This window comes from Tinamus guttatus, unplaced genomic scaffold, assembly GCF_059628265.1.
Source record: "Tinamus guttatus ecotype Peru unplaced genomic scaffold, ASM5962826v1 Tinamus_guttatus_pri_ptg000246l, whole genome shotgun sequence".
NCBI classification, from domain to species: Eukaryota; Metazoa; Chordata; class Aves; order Tinamiformes; family Tinamidae; genus Tinamus; species Tinamus guttatus.
In genome coordinates, this window is record NW_028288780.1 from 9,278,233 (window position 1) to 9,299,000 (window position 20,768).

The 20,768-nt window shown below is 42.0% G+C and overlaps 1 protein-coding gene across 2 annotated transcripts in view; it reads left to right on the top strand.

The window, feature by feature from the left end:
* The window catches only part of USP54 (ubiquitin specific peptidase 54), a 45,802-nt gene extending 33,594 nt beyond the window's left edge, over nucleotides 1–12,208 (top strand). The window contains exons 16-22 of one of the 2 annotated variants that reach the window (XM_010224922.2): nucleotides 1,191–1,310; nucleotides 2,472–2,664; nucleotides 5,030–6,486; nucleotides 8,649–8,767; nucleotides 9,183–9,320; nucleotides 10,603–10,789; nucleotides 11,545–12,208. In XM_010224922.2, the coding sequence (XP_010223224.2) occupies nucleotides 1,191–1,310; nucleotides 2,472–2,664; nucleotides 5,030–6,486; nucleotides 8,649–8,767; nucleotides 9,183–9,320; nucleotides 10,603–10,789; nucleotides 11,545–12,200 (2,870 nt within the window). In that variant the 3' untranslated portion in view covers nucleotides 12,201–12,208. The remainder of the gene's footprint in view (nucleotides 1–1,190; nucleotides 1,311–2,471; nucleotides 2,665–5,029; nucleotides 6,487–8,648; nucleotides 8,768–9,182; nucleotides 9,321–10,602; nucleotides 10,790–11,544) is intronic. The other variant, XM_088526447.1, reaches the window with a different exon arrangement.
* Nucleotides 12,209–20,768: the final 8,560 nt, after the last annotated feature.

Sequence of the window (20,768 nt, forward strand, 5' to 3'; positions counted from 1 at the left end):
TGAAACTGAAGGTGCTGCTTGATTGACTCTCTGCTCTAACAACTCTCCCTTCTCTCTGCAGTAACTGCTTTTCACCTGAGAGTTCTTTGGGGTTCGAGGAAGAAGAAAGTTTGTGTTTGCCTTTGTGCATGAGGACACTAGAGAGCAGACCAGGCCCCAGCATATAGGTTATGCAAGTTGAAAAAGTGTACTCTTTTAGACAGAGAAAATTAATTGCATTCTCTACCAATACAACACAGAAATTAAAAATAAAACTGGATTTATTTTTTATTTCCCTTTGCCTCATTTTGATCTCATATATTTTTACAGCAAGACTTGCAGAATGCCTAGTAAGTGACACAAGATTAGGCATTTTTTTTGTCTCAATTCTTCAGGACAGGGTGTGTTGTTGTTGTTTTTTTCCCTGTGTCCAAGGATGATTTATCCTTTTCTTCAGCATTGTTTTTGTTACCATAGAATTTGATACCATTAATCCTTTCTTCTCAGCTCCTTTCCCTTTTTTTTCCTCCTAAAGCTGGAAGACCATTGGGCTTCATATTCTCTAATGCCTCATTCAGCAGAGAGTGTGTGCACTTAATGCACATTTTTAGGAGAGTCTTGCAGTCATTTACACTCATGCTCAAGTCTCAGCATTGACCCCTGAGCATCTCGGGTTTTTTGGATTTAAGATATTCTGTATTGAAGTAATTGGATATCTGGAGAGGAGACGGATGATTTTTGTCAGGGGACACATGATAATGCAGTTCAGGGAAAGCCCTGACCTGCTCTATTTCTTTTTCTAGTTCATTTTGGTTTAGATATAATTTCAAGCCAATTTGTACTTGGCAGAAGTCATCCGAATTGAGTCTATGGTATGCTCATACCATCTTTTGTACCAGTTTATGTTGTTGAAAATAGCGTATTAAACCAGTACAACTTCTCAAGTAAACAAAATTTGAAGAAAAAAATGGCTCACAGTTTTCAGCTTGCACTGCGTGCTTGTGTGATTTTAAACATGCTCAGTTTGCACTTCTGCTTAGTGAAGTTTAGATTTGACAGTAGGTGATCTAAGGAACTTGCAGCCTTTGAGAGCCCTGTCATGCACCAGGTGACTTGGTACGTGGAAGAATTTGGTGCTCAGCACTGGGGTTAAGGGTAAGCAAGTGTTCTGCCAAGAATGGAAACAAAATGAAGGGTGCTGCCTGTTGCAGGGAGGAGTGATGGCTTTGAGAAGTCCATGCAGGAGGCAGACTCGATCTTTGAAGAGTCGCTGAATCAGGAGCAGAAGGGGGATTGTGCTGCAGCTTTGGCTCTCTGTAATGAAGCTATATGTAAGTAACCCTAACTGCCTAAGCTATTGCGCTTCTCACTGTTCACTAATATCACAAAGAAAAAGTCTGTAACATTGAAATCACGTTAATTGGTCAGGTGGTAATACCGGGATCCTGCTGGTCCTTAGGAAAGTGTTGGGAGACAGAAACTTTCCTTTTCCAAATGTTCCCTTTTGGGGATTTTGGTCCTATTTCCCTTCATCCCTTTTCTTTTTTGGGTGTTAGCATTCCCTTAGTTGCTTAGTTCAGCTCTGTGATAGCAACAGCACTAGATTACTGCTGAGTCCCTTTGGATGCTAATGGTACATTTTGATAAGCACCTGTTAGGCAATTCCTCCTGCCACTGGGCACTCAATTCACAGTTTTCCCCAGTCTTTATGCTGAATTACAAAGGGGACTGAGTTTGCCTATCCTCAAGGAGGTTGCAGCATAGGAAGAAAAGGGTGGCCCACTCTAGAGTCCTCTAGAGTAAAAGGAATGAGCTGTGCTGGACCTAAATCTCAGCGGAGAGAATAAAAATCAGAATGTTTAAGTGCTAAATGCATTCTGTGACCTTTGGGAATGTGTGCTGTATGGTTTCATTTTATTTTCAGTCTTTTCCATTACGATTGGCTGGCTGTTTCACCCCACGCTCCCACCTGTCTGTGTAGAATAGTCGCAGACAGAGCGGGTAGTTACTGTGCATTTGCATTTAGAAATTGGCTTTTTCAGGCTGCAGATTAAAGGGCAATGTACTGCTGTTGTGAAAGCTATATTTATTAGCTTCCATTTCAACAAGATGCATGCTAGATTTCAGATCCCAGCTGCATATTTCTGCATATAACAGAAGTCTCAGATACAGGAGAAGTGTACATGAAAAGTGAAGTACAATTGTTGTAGGGTTGGAAAGAGTCCGTGTAGGGGGGATGAGAAGTTTGGCTGAAACATAAATAATTTTTTGCAATTTCATTTTGGTTTAGTTTTGATTAACTTGTTTGGACACATGGCTAAGCTGAATGTGCATTAATGGAAACAATAGCATCCTTGTGAACTCCTTCATGGCAATATTTGCATGGTCCATATTTTACGTTTTGCTGCATCTTTTTTTATCTTTTTTTGAATTTTATTCCTTTTTTCTGTTTTTGTTTGTTTGTTTCTGCTATGTTTTCTTTTGCATTTTAGCTAAACTAAGACTTGCCATGCATGATGCCAGCTCTAGCACTCACAGCAGAGCCCTAGTCGATAAGAAGCTGCAAATCAGTATCCGAAAAGCCAGGAGCCTCCAGGATCGCATGCAGCACCACCAGCCATCGCAGCCGCTGCCGCCGCCAACCTGCCACCCACCACAGGGTGGCACCATGGCCCAGTCTACAAGGTAGTCCAAGTATCTCACCTAGAGCAGACCTGAGCTGCATCCGCAAGCAGTATGGTCTGGAAAGAAATAGTGAACTCTATATGTTCCCCTGGATAGCCCAAATCCTGTGGTGTCACTCCTCGTTTCTTTCTTGCTTAGGTTAAATCACATTTTAGGAGGGTCAGCTACCTCCTCTTTCCAATTTTTGTAGCATAGTTCACTGTGCACATGTCCGAAATGTGGCCTGTGACAGTGAATTCTAGCAGGCAGTTCCCGATAGCACCAGTGTTTTGTGCACTGAAGGAAAGAATTTGATAGATAATAGCCTGATTGCATGGGGATATGCGTATTAAGATGAAATGTGTAGCTGTTGAAAATCAGCAGCAATTTTAGGATTCAAACAGCAAAAGAGTATTAGAGTGAAAGTCTTGCTATAGCAGCTTTTATGTTGGGGACAGCAATCAACTTGTGTACTAGTGCCCTGTGGTCTGAAAGGTGTCAAATACGTTGATCGTTTTCTACTCCACTTCTCTAGTGGTGCAGCTCTTGGATCCAGATCCCAATCACCTTGACTACTCTCATTGATGCTGTGTCATTCCTCATTTTCTTTCTGTGCTTCCCAGCCACCTGTAGCCTGGCTTTAGCAGCCTCTTCAGCATCTCTTCATGGTTCTTTCTTCCATACTGATTTTAACTATAGTGCAATGAATTCTCTGCTCTAACTGATCCTCTACTCCTGCCCTCCTTAGCATGCATCTTAATCTTCCTTCTTCCCATGCCATTCCCTCCAAACACTAGACTATCCCTACCTAATTTGTAGGCTGCATCTTGTTACTTTTCTTTCCTCTCTCTCCCCTTTCTTATCTGCTGTGCCATCAGATGCTTAGATGACATCTCATGTGAGAATCCTTTTCTTCCCCTTTTCTAAAAATGCCACATACAGTTACATACCTCAATTCAGTTAATTTGCACACCTGCCAGGCTATAGTTCAAAATGTTCTTTTTCTGCAGTAGTTCAGTTGTATGTAATGAGGGCTGATCTTTTTGTCAATCAGGGATCCATTACGTCCTCTTTTATGGGAAAAATGCAGAGCCCCAATTATCTCATTTGGCAGATTTTAAGAAAATATGAAAGAAAAGGGAACTTTCTAAACTTTGTTGATAACTGCTGCTGACTGCTGCTCTGTGAAAAGAACATACTTTTGCAAAAAGTTCTGTTGAAACAGATGTTAATGTTGTAGCCAATGAAAAAAAAACCTATTCATAACCAGAGTTTTGTACTCTTGCATTGATGTGAATAACACTAAACAGTGCAAAGTTTGCAGTTACTCACAGACAAGGTCATTCTACTGTGCATGTCAGCTAGATCTTGGTAACCTTCATCCTTTGCATCTCAAGGAGGGAAAATAGCAATGAGGTTATAGTTACAGGTGAATCCTTTTATCCTTTAAAAATAATTGCACTGAGTTTTTGAGTGCACTGTCAATGCTGCAAACTTTTCTTTTTAATGCATTACTCTAATAAGCAGTAAACAGTGCTCTGAGTAGCATAAGTTTTCAGTTTGGAAAAATGGCCTGATTTTAAGTTCCATGTGAGCTGTTGTATCCCTCTGTTTTTAACACAGGCACTGCTTTTTTTTGCTGTTCACACATTAGAATACCAACTAAATGCAGAAAAATGTCAAGGACAAGTGTGACCACAGGACATATTTTTTTTTGCACTTGAAAATAAGATGATTACAAATTATTCTGTGGAAATATATTTAAAATGTAAATTATTATAAAGCAATAGTTATGTATTTAACTTGAACTTTAGTGAATTTCAACTTGTTGGATAAATATTTCAAAGTTGAGAACATAAAGATAATAGAAGAGAGATTTCAACCTTCTATTTCTCAGCTCATTCTCACAGAATTACCTGAAGAGAGAGGACCTTATGGGAAATATTGTCAGTTCATGTTGAAGTCTTGAACTTGTCCAGAATGTTTGCAAAAATATCTAAGATATCAATGCTGGAAAGGGTTTTTTTTTTTTTTTTTTTTTCTCCTTATAAATGCTACTTATTATTCTTATAGTTATCTCTACCCACGCATTCAAGTTGCTGGTTAAAGTGCATAAGGTGCTACACAAGAATACTTAAAGAGCATATTTATAATATATTCTTAAAATCCTATTAAATGGATTCAACAGCTCAATTAGGATAGAAAATTAGGCTTGGCCACAAAGGACTAATATGTATGTATCTGTTGAATAAATACAAAGTTCTCTAGAATCCAGCCAGGTGAAGAAAAGTGTGCTGCGGTGTGTATCATGTAGTGTAAGACCTACATCCTAGGGATTACATAAGCAATGCCTACTGCTAATCATTTACCCTTCTGTGTGTTTTAGTGAACAGACTGGCCCGCTCCAAGTACTGCTGAGCCAGGAGGTACCACTGGAACCCAACAAAGAAGTGGAATTTGGGTCCAGTTCTTTCTTCCACCCACCTGCTTCCTGCCATGAATTGCACTCATCATTATATCCAGAGTCTTCCTCCTTGCCCCCTTCTGAAAGCAATCCATCCAACAGGACCTCTCCAAACTTCCAGTCTGCTTCTGCTGATTTTCATGACCAAGTTCCCTCTTTTCCCTATAGGCAAGGGTTGGCAGAGAGGTCTGCACGAACTGAGAATGATGCCCACCTTCGGGTGGAGTTTGTTGAGACGACAGCCACAGGGCCAAAAGACTATAGGGAATGCTGCAGCAGCAGCAAGTTAGAAGAGGTTCATAACATAACAGCTATTCTCACACCTCAGTGCAAAACCAAGGCTAACACAATAAACTCTGGGTCTTTACCTACACTGTTTCCCTGTCCACATCCACCACAAGCAGCATCTCCTGAAAAAGATGGCCAGCACAGTCCTTGTTCCAAACTTGCCAGCTCTCCAGTACGGGCCAGCATTGATCACTTAGGGGACTACCATGCAATGACCCCTGCAGCTTCATCCCCTTCACTGCAGTGCTCCCTGGATCCTTTACAGCAAACAAATCAGTACTCCAGAGCAAACAGCCGTGAGATTTTGTCACCCTCACAGGATGAATATGGCACAGCAGAAGGTTGCAAATCTGAGGCTTTTAGTACGAAGGGACATGTTCGCTCCTTGGCAGAGCAGTTTCAGAAAATGCATACAGTCTCCCAGAGCAAAGGTACTCATGAAAAAGGCTGGATTGCTGCAGTGTGTCAGGATGAGAAGTCTCCAAACCTAATACAAAAATTTTTCATCAACCCTTCACCCTCTGGTTACAGACAGCTAAACCATCAAGGCCAAGAGAACAGAAGCCAGTCTTCCGAAAAATTGCACGCATGTGTGGATATTAGAGATGGGGTAGTTACTTTGGAGGGTTTTAGTGCCCAGCTTGTTGCTTCTAAGAGTCTTTGTCCTCCCAGTGAAGAGCTGTGTAGAAGAGGTGGACAGAATATAGCAGACCCTGCAGCCTACCTGGAAAGGCACTGTCATGATGGAGGAACGGAACGGGGGGATGATGGAGCTGCTAGTAGCATGGTTGCCTCTATGCCTGTGGACTGTTGGGTGAATAACGTTACTAGGTATTACAGTTCTCAGAAGGATGTTAAGAATGCTGAATGGCTTCCTGTACCTGGGAGGAGTCCATCCCTTTCTGATCAGAGAGCAGTTGGAGATGACATGAGCAGGATCCCAGTACATCTGCATCCACAGTGGAATCAAGACACAGAACAGGAGCTCTCAGAACTGGAATCCCTCTATCAGACTAGTCTGCAGGCATCTCAGGCTGCTAGGCCTCTCTTGGGAAGACAGGACAGTGCTAGGTATCCATTTGACCAACCAGGTAAGAATTCTGCAGCTGTTTTTCTTGGTTAACCTGCCTGCACATACAATTCTTAGGTGAAGGGATCTTTTCTGGGCAGTTCAGTCAAATGGGCGTGAAGGATTTCAGAATCTGCAACCTGAATCTTTCTGTAAGCTTTCTGACTATAGAGATAGAGAAGCCCTGTCCTAGTGTTGCCTGGGGAGGCTGCAGAATAGTCACTGATCTTGGCAGACAGGACATATCTGCAGAATGGCAAAGGTTTTGAGCAAAGCTTTTGAACTAGTTGTTTAGGCTAAGTCTACTGAGTTTGTCTGAAAATCCTGTATCACCTGTAGAGTTTATTAAGCTACTTTTTATGAAATGAATGTTCTCCATATTTGTGAATTTTAATGGATTAATATGTGAGAATTTAATCTGTACCTCCAATAACTTTGAGAAGTTCAAGCTGAACTTTTTTTTTTTTTTTCTGAAGACCACCTACTTTTACTTCTAGAAAATTACTTGTGAAAGTGGTCCTGGGAGAGTGGTCCTTACCTTAGTCGATGTCAAAAGCAAACTGAAATATTCCGTTGCTTTTTGTGAGAACATCTCTGACACTGCTGGAGCCACCTAGTCAACTAGAGCCTGGTGCCAGCAGTCTGGTTCCACTTAAACTGACCTAATCTGCTGCCTGGGGTAGAGCAACACTGATTCTCTGCTCAGCGCAAGTGAAACCAACTTCTCTAGGCTCTGTACAATTACATTAGAGATGCAAACTTTCTGGTCAAATACAAGGCTGTCCAAAGCTTTATGGGTATCAAAGTGATTTATATTTTCCAAAATATATGCAAGCCAGGTTTTTCCCTGCTCTGTACCCATGGGTTTGGAGCCCTCATCTCTTTTGACAGATGGAGCCAAGCTGTGATCAGAGGAGTTATTGGCAGTAAACCCTTTTTGAACAGGTTTTATTCAACAGCTCAAATGAAATTCTTCTGTCTTGCACTACGCTGACAGACCAGATAACACATCCTAAAGAGGTCATTTTTTCATACAGGGTCCTTGGTTTCCTTTCAGTATTAGGCAAGATCTGACATCACTGGTGCTCTCTTGTATGGGCTTGGATAGGAAGGTCTCTAGGTGTTCCTTCTTAGCGTACGGGTTTTGAACTTCTTTCTAGATATTTAACAGGATAAAACCAGTTTGGCTTCATTAACTGGAGCCAGAGTTCTGTCATCAAGTTCTGCATTTCTTATGTTGACATCTCTCTCTCCTGTTTTCCTACATCATAATTGAGGGATGAGATACAGATATTCTGCTAAAGTGAGATCTCTGCTTCTGGTTTGCTGCATCTTGCAAGTATTTCTCCCTAATTTCTGAAAATTCTATTAAAAAAAAATATTAGATTTTGAGTTGATCCAATTCATCTGCTCTAATGAACCGGGTGAAATTTACCCAAATGGATCTGGGAAAGCTCATTCTCATTTTTTGTCTCGGGTATCTATTCATGTGCAAATATATTTTAAGCTTTCTGACCCACAGCAATTATTTTTGTCAGACCTTTGTATTCAGGATCATGGTGAGAATGTCACAGTTCTATTGCTACAGATTTACACCAGGGTTGAGGGACCAAAGAGATAATCTTCCAAACACTTCCTCAATGCAGATGATGTCGTGCTGTCGGCACCTCAGCTTTGGTTTGTGGATAGATTCCCTGCGACAGAGTTTTTAAATTAGGCCACTGATCTGCCTCCATATATTTCTTAAGGAGCTTCAGACTTACTATTGGAGTGGGATTGCTCTGAAACAAAATAACTGTAGTCATTTTCATGTAAAAATGACACGTTTACGTAGTCAACTGTCACAACAAATGGCTTATTAACACTGAATGGGAACAAGCAGATCAGGGATGGGGACCAATAACTTAAGCACTTGGGGTAAACGAGACACCATATTTAACTCTGTTTTAACTGTTCCCTATAAGCCTGTACAGGCGCAAGTGAAACAGGAGCGAGTATCCGGATAGACTTTCTCCCCTAGGGGATTCTAGGAGTTGGCTTGTGCATTAAAAAAGAATCTCTAATTACTTCTCATTTTGTTTGCTTAGTCTTGCTGTGCCAGAATCAGATCTAAGACAGATAAACTTGTATCATAATATTAATTCAAGCCAGGAATTTAACCCTGCCGTTTCATTTCCTCCCCAGTCTCTGCAAACCTGCCCGTGAAGAAGCTGCATGCTGTGGCTGGCATGGGTCTCTCGAAGACCCCCACGGCAGAGATCGAGCGCAGTCTGTATGGATCCAGTGTCTCTTCTGTCTCCAAGGTGACGGCACATTACAAAGACACTCTGGGGAGGGAAGGGTCTGGGGCTTTTCAACCTTGTTATCATGAACTGTTACGATTGCAACTTACGTAAATTATTTATTATCAACCATCTGCCTTGGAACTGGTATTTTCTTTTGTTGACTGTTTCACTATGTTTCTTGAAGCACTAAACTTAATTTGGTAATTGCTACAGTCTGTAGTTGGATAGTACTATGCCTTGGTCAGCAAAAAAGTTTCCAGCTACTGCTAGCTTCTCTCACTCTGAGAATGAATGAAGGATTCAAGAAAAGAAAAAGTCCTAGAATTTCACTGCAATAGCCTATTAGATTTAGATTGATTTCTTCCAAGTAATTACTGTACAAAACTGATATTATGGAGAGATCTTTTTCTGAAGTGTGTGGTGTTGTCTGCAGGTCATGTATACCAGAGAACGTAAGGAACCAGAAGAGGAGGAAATGTACAGTGCAGAGAATTTCCGTCGCATTGCTCGCAGTCTCAGTGGGACAGTCATCACAAACAGAGAAGAGACCATGGTCTCTTCTCACAGTTTTGTAAGTAGAACGATGTGCAGTTTTCCAAAGAGCCATCAGCTGCATCTAGCATTCTTGTTTTCTCTAACTGCATTTAGTAAATAATAACTAAACAAGACAGCAGATAACTGGATAATAAGCAAGGTGATGGAAGATAACGACATGTTTATGGATTTATTTTCCTTTTTTGCTCTTTTGAGAAGAAGAGCAAAAAAGATCTTTTATTTGCAAGCTTTTGTTTAAATAACGTCTCCTTAAGGACTCACTACAGAATTGTACCGGTTGCAGCTAACGTGCAAGCTAGCCTTGCTTGCCAATATGCAAAGTCATCCAGTATAAAAACATTTTTTTCAGTTGACTTAGAGTTATTTTTCAGTAAAATTATTAATACATCTGTAACTTTAAAAAGAGATTACAGTAGTCAGCTGCTCTCTTGTGGATATATTCAGTAAGTGGTAATTTTAAGTGAAAGTAAGCATAAAAAGAAGATAATTTAAGTAATGGTGCATAATGCTGCCAATTGCATACAGGAAGCAACTAAAAATAGATAGCAATTGACTTTTCTGTGTTATCATTGTTAAGCTGTCTTAGGTATAAGTTAAAATTGCCAGTGAGGAAAATGGTAGTAGATTATTGTCAGAGTTTAGCAACATAGCCAGATCTTAATAGAAAGGTTTGGCTTGGATCTAACTTTTTACTAATTGTGCTTAAGATTTGATTTGAAACCAACTGCCTAATAAACATAGAAAATCATTTACTCAGGCTGATAAATTTCCAACTGTGCTGAGCGCCATGAGCCAGGAGTATGTAAAGTCATAAACTTGCATACGTACTATTTGCTGCTCAACCCACTTTTCTGAGGGCTTTGACATGTACCTGGAAGTGGTGGCAGAAACAAGTTAAACCTCTAACTGGCCACTGGTCCCTCTGCTCACGCTTCTTAGCCCACCACAGAGACTGCTGATAGGGTGACTCTGTTGCTACTGTTCAAATTAGTCTTTGGGCTCACATCAGTGACTTGTTTGTTAGTGTGCCAGTGTGAACCCAAATACCAAGGCTTTCTTTTCCTGTTCCATGGTATATTTCCAGTCAGTCAATGTGATCCTCCTACAGAGCTCACCACTGTAGCGACAGCCTGATTGGTGTCTAGAGGTGCTTATTTTTCACACACAGATGCATGGTTTTGTTTCGGTGACTCTTTCCTTTCCTTGGATCACCACTATTGTTGCTTGATTCAACCCAGCTTTGTGTTTATTCATTATTTTATGTTTTTTTTTTCTTCTCCTTTCTCATTTTATTAAAGGAAGTACCAAACACAAGGAAAATGCCTGTGGAAAGCAGCCACCGTTCTTCCAGCTCCACTTCCCTTCCTTTCCCTCATGATCCTCCTGTCTTTCCCTATGAACCCCAGCACAACCCAAATCAGGTGCAGCACCTACCCCATGATGTTCTGATGCCCAGCATGGTGGGCAAGGCACGTAAACCGTCAGGTAATCACAGGACTTTAATCCTCCTTTGTAATCAGAAATACTGCCTAAAATACAGCTCTGCAGGTGTTGTCTTTCATAATAATGCTTCACCATCTGCCTGATTTCCTCCAGAATTTTGGAAGAATTAATCACATTCTCTTTGTCCTTCTCTGTCCCTTTTGAGATGGTCAGTGATGCCATGCTATTTGGACATAACAGAAAGGAATAATCTTTATGGAAACATGACGACTACTTTATTATTTTTTAAAAAAATCCTGCTCACATTTTTGAGGTATTTTCTTCTGTGTAAAAGTAGCAGTAAAACCCATCACTATGTAGTTATGTACAAGAATTTTTCCATAAGCTAGTAATTTCAGTAAGTCACACACACAGTTGTACTGACAGAGGTAACCAATTTCTGCATGAGAGTTATTTCCCCTGTGAAAGCCATCAAAGCCAGTTTGATCTATCATCTTTGAATTATTTCGTTGGATTCCTTTTTGATGACACCAGAGAGATTACTGCTAAAGAAATCTTTTCTGTGAAGCTGTGGTTCTAGTGTAGGGCAAGGAGGAAATGTAGAGGAAGTGAATGTTAGAGCAGATGCTGCTGGTTTGCATTCAGAATTGCACATCTGACTGGAAGTACTAGTGATATAGCTTAGCTTTTTCTGTCACCTGTGTTCTGTGAGGAAACAGCAATAAATAAAATATAACCAGGAACCTTTTTATTTATTTATTTATCTCCCCTTTTCCTCCCCTGCCTGCCCTACACAGGAGATCAGGAGAACATCATCCAGAAACTTCTGGTTGTGCCTGACAGGGGTGAAGCTTTCCAAAGTGAAGACTACCCAGGTGTGGCACTAGGCTATGGGACTCTACCTTGTGCACCTAAAGGCACCCTTTCCCAGGGACAAAAGCCTCTTGCTCATGCGCGTTTAGGAGGTGGCGCATCAGGCGCCAGCGGCCGCTGGCTGAGCACGAGCTACGCTGCCAGACAAACAGCCACGTTGCCGGATAAGCGCACGGCGCTCTGGGCCGGGCGTCCTGGCCAGCCAGCCAGGAGTTTGCAGGAAGGCCTCCTCCCCCAGCCCCCGCGCCAGGTGCATGAATCTTACAGCGCTGGCTGCAGGCTGCCACCCAGCACAGACTACAGCACTTTACGAATATCACGCGAGCCTTCGTGGGATCCTGGCGCCCCTCAAGGTTGTCCCGTGCCCCCCTCTTATGCTAGGGCTCCGGGTCCCAGGAGAGTTGACATGCCCCCCGAGGAAGACTGGCGGCAGAGCAGCTATACCCCGCAGCCTGGCCGGAGGCGAGTGCTGCCGGTTCACGTGGCAGACGGCGCCTTCTCCTCCGCCTCTGAGGCGCACAGAAACACGCTGGCCCGAGCAGCAGCAGCTGCTGGCACCGTGCACAAGAACGGCTGGTGAGGTCCCTGCCACCCTGGTGAACCCCCTTGTGAACAGACTATAGCTGCTGCCTAGGGGCAGTTCATAAGGAGACGTCAAACTTCTTCAGTCGGTATCTGTGCCAGTTTTGTCTTAAAATGTAGCTATACAGTACGTGGAAACTAATTGCACTCTATTTCTTTCTGACACTACTGAACTGCTGTCTGGAGGGGGGAATCTTAGCTGTACTAGTCCCAGCCTCTCCTAGGAAAAAAAAAAAAAAAAAAGTGCTATAAGAAGGATAAGCTTAAGGGGCATTGGTTACGGGTAAGTTCTAAGTATGTGCATGTTTTGAAGGAGTATGGCCAAAAGGAGATTTTTAAGGACTCTTTAATGAAATGTAGCTTTGGTAAATTCTTTGTATACAAAATTAGTCCTTTTGTTTTCCTCTCCTTCCTGTTCCTTTCTAGGGGAAAAAGCTGACCTACCTTCCAGGCTCCAGTAGATGTACACTTGCCAGGCTGGCAGTTAGTGAGGCAAACCCAGTTTTCAGTGTGCTGAGATCTTGGGCAGAGATCCCAGCTGTAGTTGCTGCTGAGGAAGGGGCAGGGAGACACTGTTCATCAGTAAACCAGAAATTTCCTCACTTCCGTAAGGCGAACTAACAATGCTTCAAACAGAAAAGACTGTTAATGCTGCACGCTTAATTATACCAATGTAAACACAAAATAAGTTTAACTATTTTAGTGTCAAACATACTTGCTTTTGTAAGTATTTTTCAAATAAATCTATGAAAATAGTTCTATTTACTTGTCTGTGTATGAGCTTTCTTTGCTGTTTGGCTTTCCTTTTCTGTTGTCTTGAAATTGCTGATTTATTATTATTTTTTTTACATGAACTAAAACAAGTTGTTTGTTATAGTCCATTAACACAGTTTATATAATAAATAGTTAGATTGAAGGATGTTATGAGGAGTCTTGTAATTCTGCTGCTGGTTTTGCATTTTGATGTGTTTTGTTGCTACTCTGTGCTTAACTTTCCTCTCCTAATGGGCACTAATAAGCAGTGCCCCTTAGAAAGCATTTTGTGATTTCATGGTTGGGGGAAAACCACAGGAATATGTGCAAGATGGTAGTGTACACAGCTAAGAGCTTTAATCTCATAGAAAAGGGTCTTGAGAATTCACTACTGTGGTGAGAAATTTGTGTTTTTGATAAGAGCGGCGCTCCTGGCCTCGCGCAGACAATTCAGGTATGGCAGTTGGAGTTGTTACCAGTACAGGGGGCAGTAATTTAATGAGAGGGGGACTGCAGATTTAGTTCCGCCAGCTCAGCCTGCGGTGGAAGGTCTAGACTGCCCTCTAGTGCTAGGTACTACTTTGGCCTCACGATCATTCTCTGTGTATTAATTTTAACTTCAGGATTTGCACCTCAGTGCTTGATGGAATTTTATCTTTTCTGCTGTTCAGTCTGAGATTTTTGAGTCACATTTATTATAATAAATGTCTTCTCTCAGTTTCATGTTGCTAAATAATTCCTATTATGTCTATTATTTTAAGTCTCCTGCAACTATGTAGTGTTGTGTTACACTTCTTTTTTTTCCCTCTTTTTTCCTGTACGTATTTTCCTCCACCAGCTCTGGTTACTGGAACAGAATAAAAGGGATTCAGTAATATATTTAATGTCAGGAAAATACATGGGACAGGGGAGGAGAGGGAGAAATGTGCTTTGTCTGGAAGTCATAAGCATCGCTGGCCATCTCGGTGCCTCAGTAGTTCACATGTATGCTATAATTCAGTTGACTTTACTGATAACTTGCAAATGTCCAGTGGTATTTATTGGCTACTTGAAACCTAGAAAATCAGTCCTGTATTAGTTTAGTAGCTCATTAAAGCTCACTGTTGCCTACAAGAGAGGTGAGGAGAGCAGCTTTCCCTAGGAATTCAACAATTGCCCTTTTCTTAGTCTGTTAAGTATGTAAGCTTTGATGCAAAGTAACCAAGGTTTTCTTCCTAAAGTATCTCTTTGCCTGTCACCAGCTTCAGGGTAGGTTAGTGGGTGGAAATTTTAAGTGAAATTAAAATAAAAATTTACATCTAAAAATAATTTAATTTCTGCTCCCCTAAAATAGAACATTAAATGTATTTGATCTCTGATGTGTTTTTAACAAGAGTTTGGATCCAGTTACATGGAGGAAAAACATAGTAATAAAATGTAAAAACTTGGTGTTTTAGCAGTAGCAAAGTGTGTAAATATGGTCTTTGTGTGTATGGAAAAGTAACTACCTGGCTTGTGCGTGCTACTTATGGGAATAATACTCGGAGTTGCTGAGCAGCAGGTCTCCTGAAATGGAATATGTGCTACAGCGTACAATACCAGCAAGCTGAAATGAAGCTTTATCAATGACTTCATCAAAACGAAGCCTCCTTTAAGGAAGTGGGTCACAAAAGTGCAAGGTAAGTGCCCAGTCCTTCCAAACGGAGGGCCCTGGTGCCACATTAAAATGGGTGGAACTTGGGAAGAGGGAGGGAACTGTCTTACTGGTATTTGCTGTGGTCGCTGAGATTGGAGTTGCATTGATTTAACAGTGCTGGCTGGGGTGTGAAATCAAGTGCACACAGGGCTCCAGAAAACCGGCACTCATGCATTGTTAATTAAATGCAGGTTTGTATTTAATGTCACTTCATACACTTGCCTATTTTGGCAATAGGGGGAGGAAAAAAAAAAGAACAAAAGAACCTTCCACCTGTGTCATGTCTGAGTAACTTGAGTCATGCACTGAAATGAAAAATGGACAGATCTGAGCATTTAGCTGGGGGGGCAAGAAAAGAGGGAGGAAGGAGAAGAGAAGCCAAAGAAGAAGGTGGTTAGTGAATTGGAGAGTGGAGGGAACAGATGGATAGGTGAAAAAGATGAGCTAAATGAATGTTTGAGTCTCTTCCATCAAATGCCTCCATCTTTACAAAGAGCACTCACTAACTGATGCATCTAAATTTTCTTTCCTTTTAATAGACCGATTCCTGGAAAGAGAGGTCCTCGGCACCAGTCTGCCTGTGGAAGCCTTCGAGGAGGGAAGACTGAAGCGTGTGTTCTGGCGAGCAGGCGTTCTATAGGACTCTCTAATTATAGTGTTCATTCCATTGCAAATTAACCTGTGCTATGTGTATAGATAGAGACAAACATCAGGAAAGCAGTGTAAAGGCCAAGTAAGTGTTTATACCAGCTGGGGCAAAGATAAAAAAAAAAAAAAAAAAAAGCTTGGATGTTACAAATTTCTCATTTATGTTAGATGCATCCTGGAGTCCGCTATCACTATGCTCTCCTTGTTTAGAACCATGGGTGGCAGGAAGCAAAAGGATGAGATCTGTTTGTGTTTGGTGCCTCTAGCATTTCTTCACCACATAGTCCAAAACCTTTTTCATCTCTAATTCTTTTTGTGTTAGTTCTTTCACAGTTGCAGTCATTTTGTTTCATACTTCCTCAGGAAAGAAAAAAAATCTCTTCAGTGTTTTTGTAATTCTAATACTTATGTGAGATTACTTTGGATTATCGTCTTCTGCCTTGGTTTAACAACCTAACCATGATCTAAGGCTTGCCCAATTCTGAGGGTCATTTTGGCTCAACCATTTTCTAAGTTATGCAGTCCCTGTAGATCATTTACTTCCTGTTAACACGTTAATACTTAATGGGGCTTGGTTTCAGCAGCTTGGTAAAAGAATGCAGAGGGCTCGGTTGAAGGTGCATTCCTGCTTTCATTGTCCTGTAGTGGCCAGATGTGTTGGAGAGGAGTAGAATAGCGTTTACTCTTCAGTGACTGATTCATCCTATCTCCTTTTTTTTGGTTTGTCCCCAGCATAGTTTGCTTTTAAAATACTTAACAGTATTTCTCTGACTTACAGGCCATTTTGTTCATGGAAGATAATACCTCATCAAAATTCATCTTTATACATCATAGCTTCAGTTTTATGGTAACAAGATAAATGGTTGTGTTAATAAGGTATGCAAATACATAGGCCTGATTAGCTTGAATATTTTGTCAGTTAAGTCTCTTTTTGCTTGTGGAAGCTGTAAGAAAACTAGAGAGAACACAAAGGAGGGCAGCAAAGTGCAGAGTGAACTCAATTTTAGAGTGCGTAGAGGTGACTGCATCATAGTCTATTAATACCATCAAGGTAGAAGATAAATGAAGGGAGGGAATTGCTTGGTCTCAGATGGTATGAGAAGGATCAATATCTTAAAGCTAAGGAAGAGAAGTTTGAACTAGATAATAAGGGAGGGGGAGGAATGCTTTAAGCAGAAAAAGTGAGCAATGTTTTGAGCAAGCTAGGGTAGAGCTTTGGGTACCACGTTGCTCCAGAGGTACCACACTGAAGTTAGAGGTGGGGCTCATAGGGGATGGTAAGAGGAAATCACCTAGGAGCAGGCTAAGTGGCACAGGCTGCATTGCTTTATCTTTTATTTTATTTATTTATTTATTTACAATTGTGATTTAATACAAAGAATGATTCTGTATATCTACAGCCTGTTCATAGATAAACACAGATTTTCAAGGAAATGAGTACAGGAAGGGAGTGTAATGGGATGGAGCAGTAATAGGGAGTATCTTGTGGAAGGTTTTATCAGTGGCTATTTGGTATTTTTGCTTCCTGCTGTTGATGTGGGTGTAGCTTTTCAATACTGGATGAACAACTGTGAAGGCTTGTGACATTTGTGTGTGTGTGTGCACAGAACAAACACATAGCTGGCCCAGAGGCTTTCCTTTCCCTTGCTGACATTCCCTAATGCATTGGCAAGGCAGAAAGAATAACTTGCTCCCCATTCCAATTCACCAGTTTGACATATGACACTGACAACTAGAGGATATATTGCAATGATAATGATTTTTATGATGTTGGGAAAACTGGCCCAAGATTGTTTTCTGTTAGTAATATGCTGCCCTGGCGTTAAGCATAATAAGGTTCTTCATTAAACGGGGTGGGGGGGCAGGGAAAGGCTTGGGACAACAGGAAAATCTTGTGTCCTCTTAGGAGAAAATATTGAAGTATTCATACTGAAAGTTGGTGTGGCAATATGTCAAAATACATTTTTAAAAATGTGGCTTGTTCTGAGGCAGTCTTACAGTTTATACCAACCACTGTGAAACCATTTCTGGGAATTCAGAGAGTTCCCAGCATACACTAGTGAGAATCCATGAAATGGGACAACCTCTTAAAAGTTTTGTGTCTCTCATCTTACTCTCCTGCTTATAGCATGTCTTTCTCTCTCAGACCTGGTTATCTCTGCAATATTTGTTCTATGTATCTTTCTCTTGGGATCTGGAACGTATCTCTCGTGATTCAGTTTCCTTCTCAGAGTTTTCAAAAAGTCCTTGTTGGATAATTAGATGATTCTGGGACACTGAGTTGTGCCAGTTTAAAAGATATGTAGCTTTTACAGTCAGATGGGACCATTCTGATCATCTAGCCTCCTGCATGAGATAGTTACAGAATTTCACACAGTTATTTTATATCTAACCTCTCTATGGACTTGAAGTGCACTTGCTGTCTGAGATGACTGTTTATGAAATATATTTACTACTGTATCTTGAGCTGCAGGGGAGGATGTCATAAAAGTTGAGGATTTAAAATGACACTTCTCAATTTAAACCTTTTTTCACACAGCTCCAGTATGTGCTGCTTTGAGATGGAGTGGGAGTAAGGGAAGGATCATCTGCATCCCATATGGCCCCATTCCCCATGCTGTGGCTTGGGATTGCATCTTGCTGATTTTTTTTCCCTCTGATTTGACAGTAATTTTTTCAAATAGCAATCTAGTGGGATGAAAGGCTTGGTTATACCACTCAGAATATCAGAATAGGAATCAGACCTTCTTCTTTTCTTCTTTACTTTCTTTCTTTCTTTTTCTTTCTTTTTTTTTTTAATTTAGGTATTAGAATGGAATAGAATGGCCACTTGGTGGCAAAACTGAACAGGAAGGGAAAAGAAAAAAAAAAGCACTCTTCAGGCATGCTTTTATTTGCTTTATTTGTGTGAGGTTTATGGTAATCTACAGGAACACGGACTTCAACCTTCAAGGCCACATTTCTATTTGTAGCTATATTTTTAAGTCCCTGCAATGGTAATGCTTGTGGTTCTAGTGAAAATTGTTTCATTTCTTGAATACAAGACGTATTGAAATTCGTCGGCTTTGCTTCCACTGTGATGTTATAGTGGGTATGTGGAGGCAATGTGAATGCGCCTTGCAGAGTCTCTGGTAGATTTAGAGACAATATTGCATGAGAAATCTTCAGTGAAAGGTTAAGGGGCTTAAATGTAGTTCTATGCTCTTATTTCTCTCTCTCCTTAATTTAAATTCTGGTATTGTCCTAGTAATAAAAGCAAATACCATATGTTTTATTGAACCAAAGTGGAAATGTTAAAAAAAAAAAAAAAAAAAACCTCCGAGGTAACTGCTAGCTATCTTCTCTTATAGCTATTGTTATCCCAAAGATAGTCATCCAAAATACCATTTTTTAATGTTTAAAGGAGGTATAGTGTGTAGGGAAAGTTATCCCATCATCCTGAGATATTTCTGAGAAAAGAACAAACTTTTGAAGGTGAGAGTGCTTCCACCCCCCCCCCCCCCCCCCAGTAATGTCCGGATATAACTGGAAACATTTCAGTGTGCAGGCACTAGGTATGTTATCTAGGAACTGATGATGTCTCCTTCTGTCACAATATCATAATTAAATTATGTTACACTTTTTTTCCCTTTTTTTTTTTTTTTTTTTTTTTTACCCCCCACCCCCCCACCCCAAGCAGAGCTCTATCTGTGTCATCCCTTTCCATACGCCAGGGAGATAAGACTGGGCTCATGAGAAACGAGAATAGTTGAGTGGAAGAAAGAACCCAAAAGATGCATTTTTCTTGCACCTGCACTTCAGGTGAGGTAAAGAGGCAATTATTGACAACACTCAACAAGGTGTCAAGTGCCCTATCTGCTTTGGAATACAGACAAATTAATTTCTTCATAATATGAGAATCTCTGAGGTGTTTCATGCTGTCAAACATTAAATTGCATTTATTATCCGATTTCATTCTAAAGAAGAGACAGAATTTACTCCCTTGTTCTAGCAGCCTGACTTTAGCACTAAGTCAATAGAAGCAACATTTATTTACTTTCCTACCTATCCCGTGCTCTCACTGCACCTTCTGAACTGTCTGTTAGACCTGCATGCTGTGGAAGGAGCAGTTCCTATCACTGGAAAGCTTAGTGGTTAATCCAAAATTTTCACCTATGATTTCACTATGATGATGCTCTATGCATCTCAATCCTCTTTTGGTGTGTGCATGCACACATTGTGCGCTTGCTTACAGAATTGGTAAATTCTGTTCTCTGAAATTTCAGTGTCTCACATGTTTCGTCAGGGATTGTGGTTCTGATTCCTTCACGTTTACCAGTTGATGAGCTCTTTTAGAGTGGTATTTCATTCAAAAATGCTTGCCTGGACCATGCTTGGCTTTGTAATGAAAAATCAAGTTAGACTTGAATGCCCATGTAACCAGTGATTTTAATGCTTCTGTGCTTAAGCGAAAGTGCTCCCCAGGATGCCAGTTCCTCCTTGGAGCTGACATCCTTCTCGTTTGACCTGAGTGGCGTGTGGAAAACACCTTCCTGGAAGCTATTGCCTCAAAGCAGCTTTGTTTTCCTTGAATTTCCTCATCTATGGTGCGAAGTAGTTTGTACAACTATATATATATATATATATATATATAATTACAAGACTTGTATTAGCGGCAGAAGCGTAAAGCAGCCCGTGTAGATAGCGTGTTCGTACACTGAACATTTGTATGAGGTGCAGAGATGTTTGCTCGGTTTGCTCGATCTCATGGCGTTCGTTTGAAAAATGCTTCTAGTGTGTATTAATGTAGTAATTGGATATTTTTGAGGGCTCCTCATCGTCTGAAGTCCTTTTGTTCTTTCTGCGCCTTTTTTTTTTTTTTTTTAAACCAAGGTGCTTTCTGTGAGCTGAATTACAGTGTGGTCCTATAGCCACCGTTCCCTGGCACCACACGAGGAGGCAGGAGGAGAGAGGATGAAGCTGGTGCCCAGGGAAGCAGCCCTACTCCCTTTCTCACGGAGGGGTGGTGCTAGTCTAAGGGGCAGTGGGGTTGCAGGAAAGACCCCGCTTCGTTTCGATACAACGCGGGGAGCGCGGGGGCCGCGTCCGTGCGGGCCGCGCCGGGCGCCCCTCGCCGAGCACCACCCAACATGGCGGCCAGGCCGCGCCGCCCGCGGAGCTCTCCATGGTGGCCGCCCCGCCGGCCCCGTCCCGCCCGGCCCGGCCCGGCCCGGCCCGGGGGGCGGGCGCTGCGCGGCCGGCCCCGCGCGAGGCCCCGCGGCTGCGCCGCGCTCCCTGCCGGCCGCGCTGGCGGAGCGCGGAGTTCCGCCGCGCTCCCGTGCTCCCCCGGCGGGTGGCGGCGCGGTGCATGCCGGGCCCGAGGCGGACTGTCCCCTGCGCCGCCGGAGGAGCCGCGAGCCGCGCCTGCCGCCATGTTCGCGCGGGCCGCCGCCGCCCGCGGCCTCTAGCTGCGCCCGCCCCCCGCCGCCGCCCGCGCCGCGCGCCCGGCCC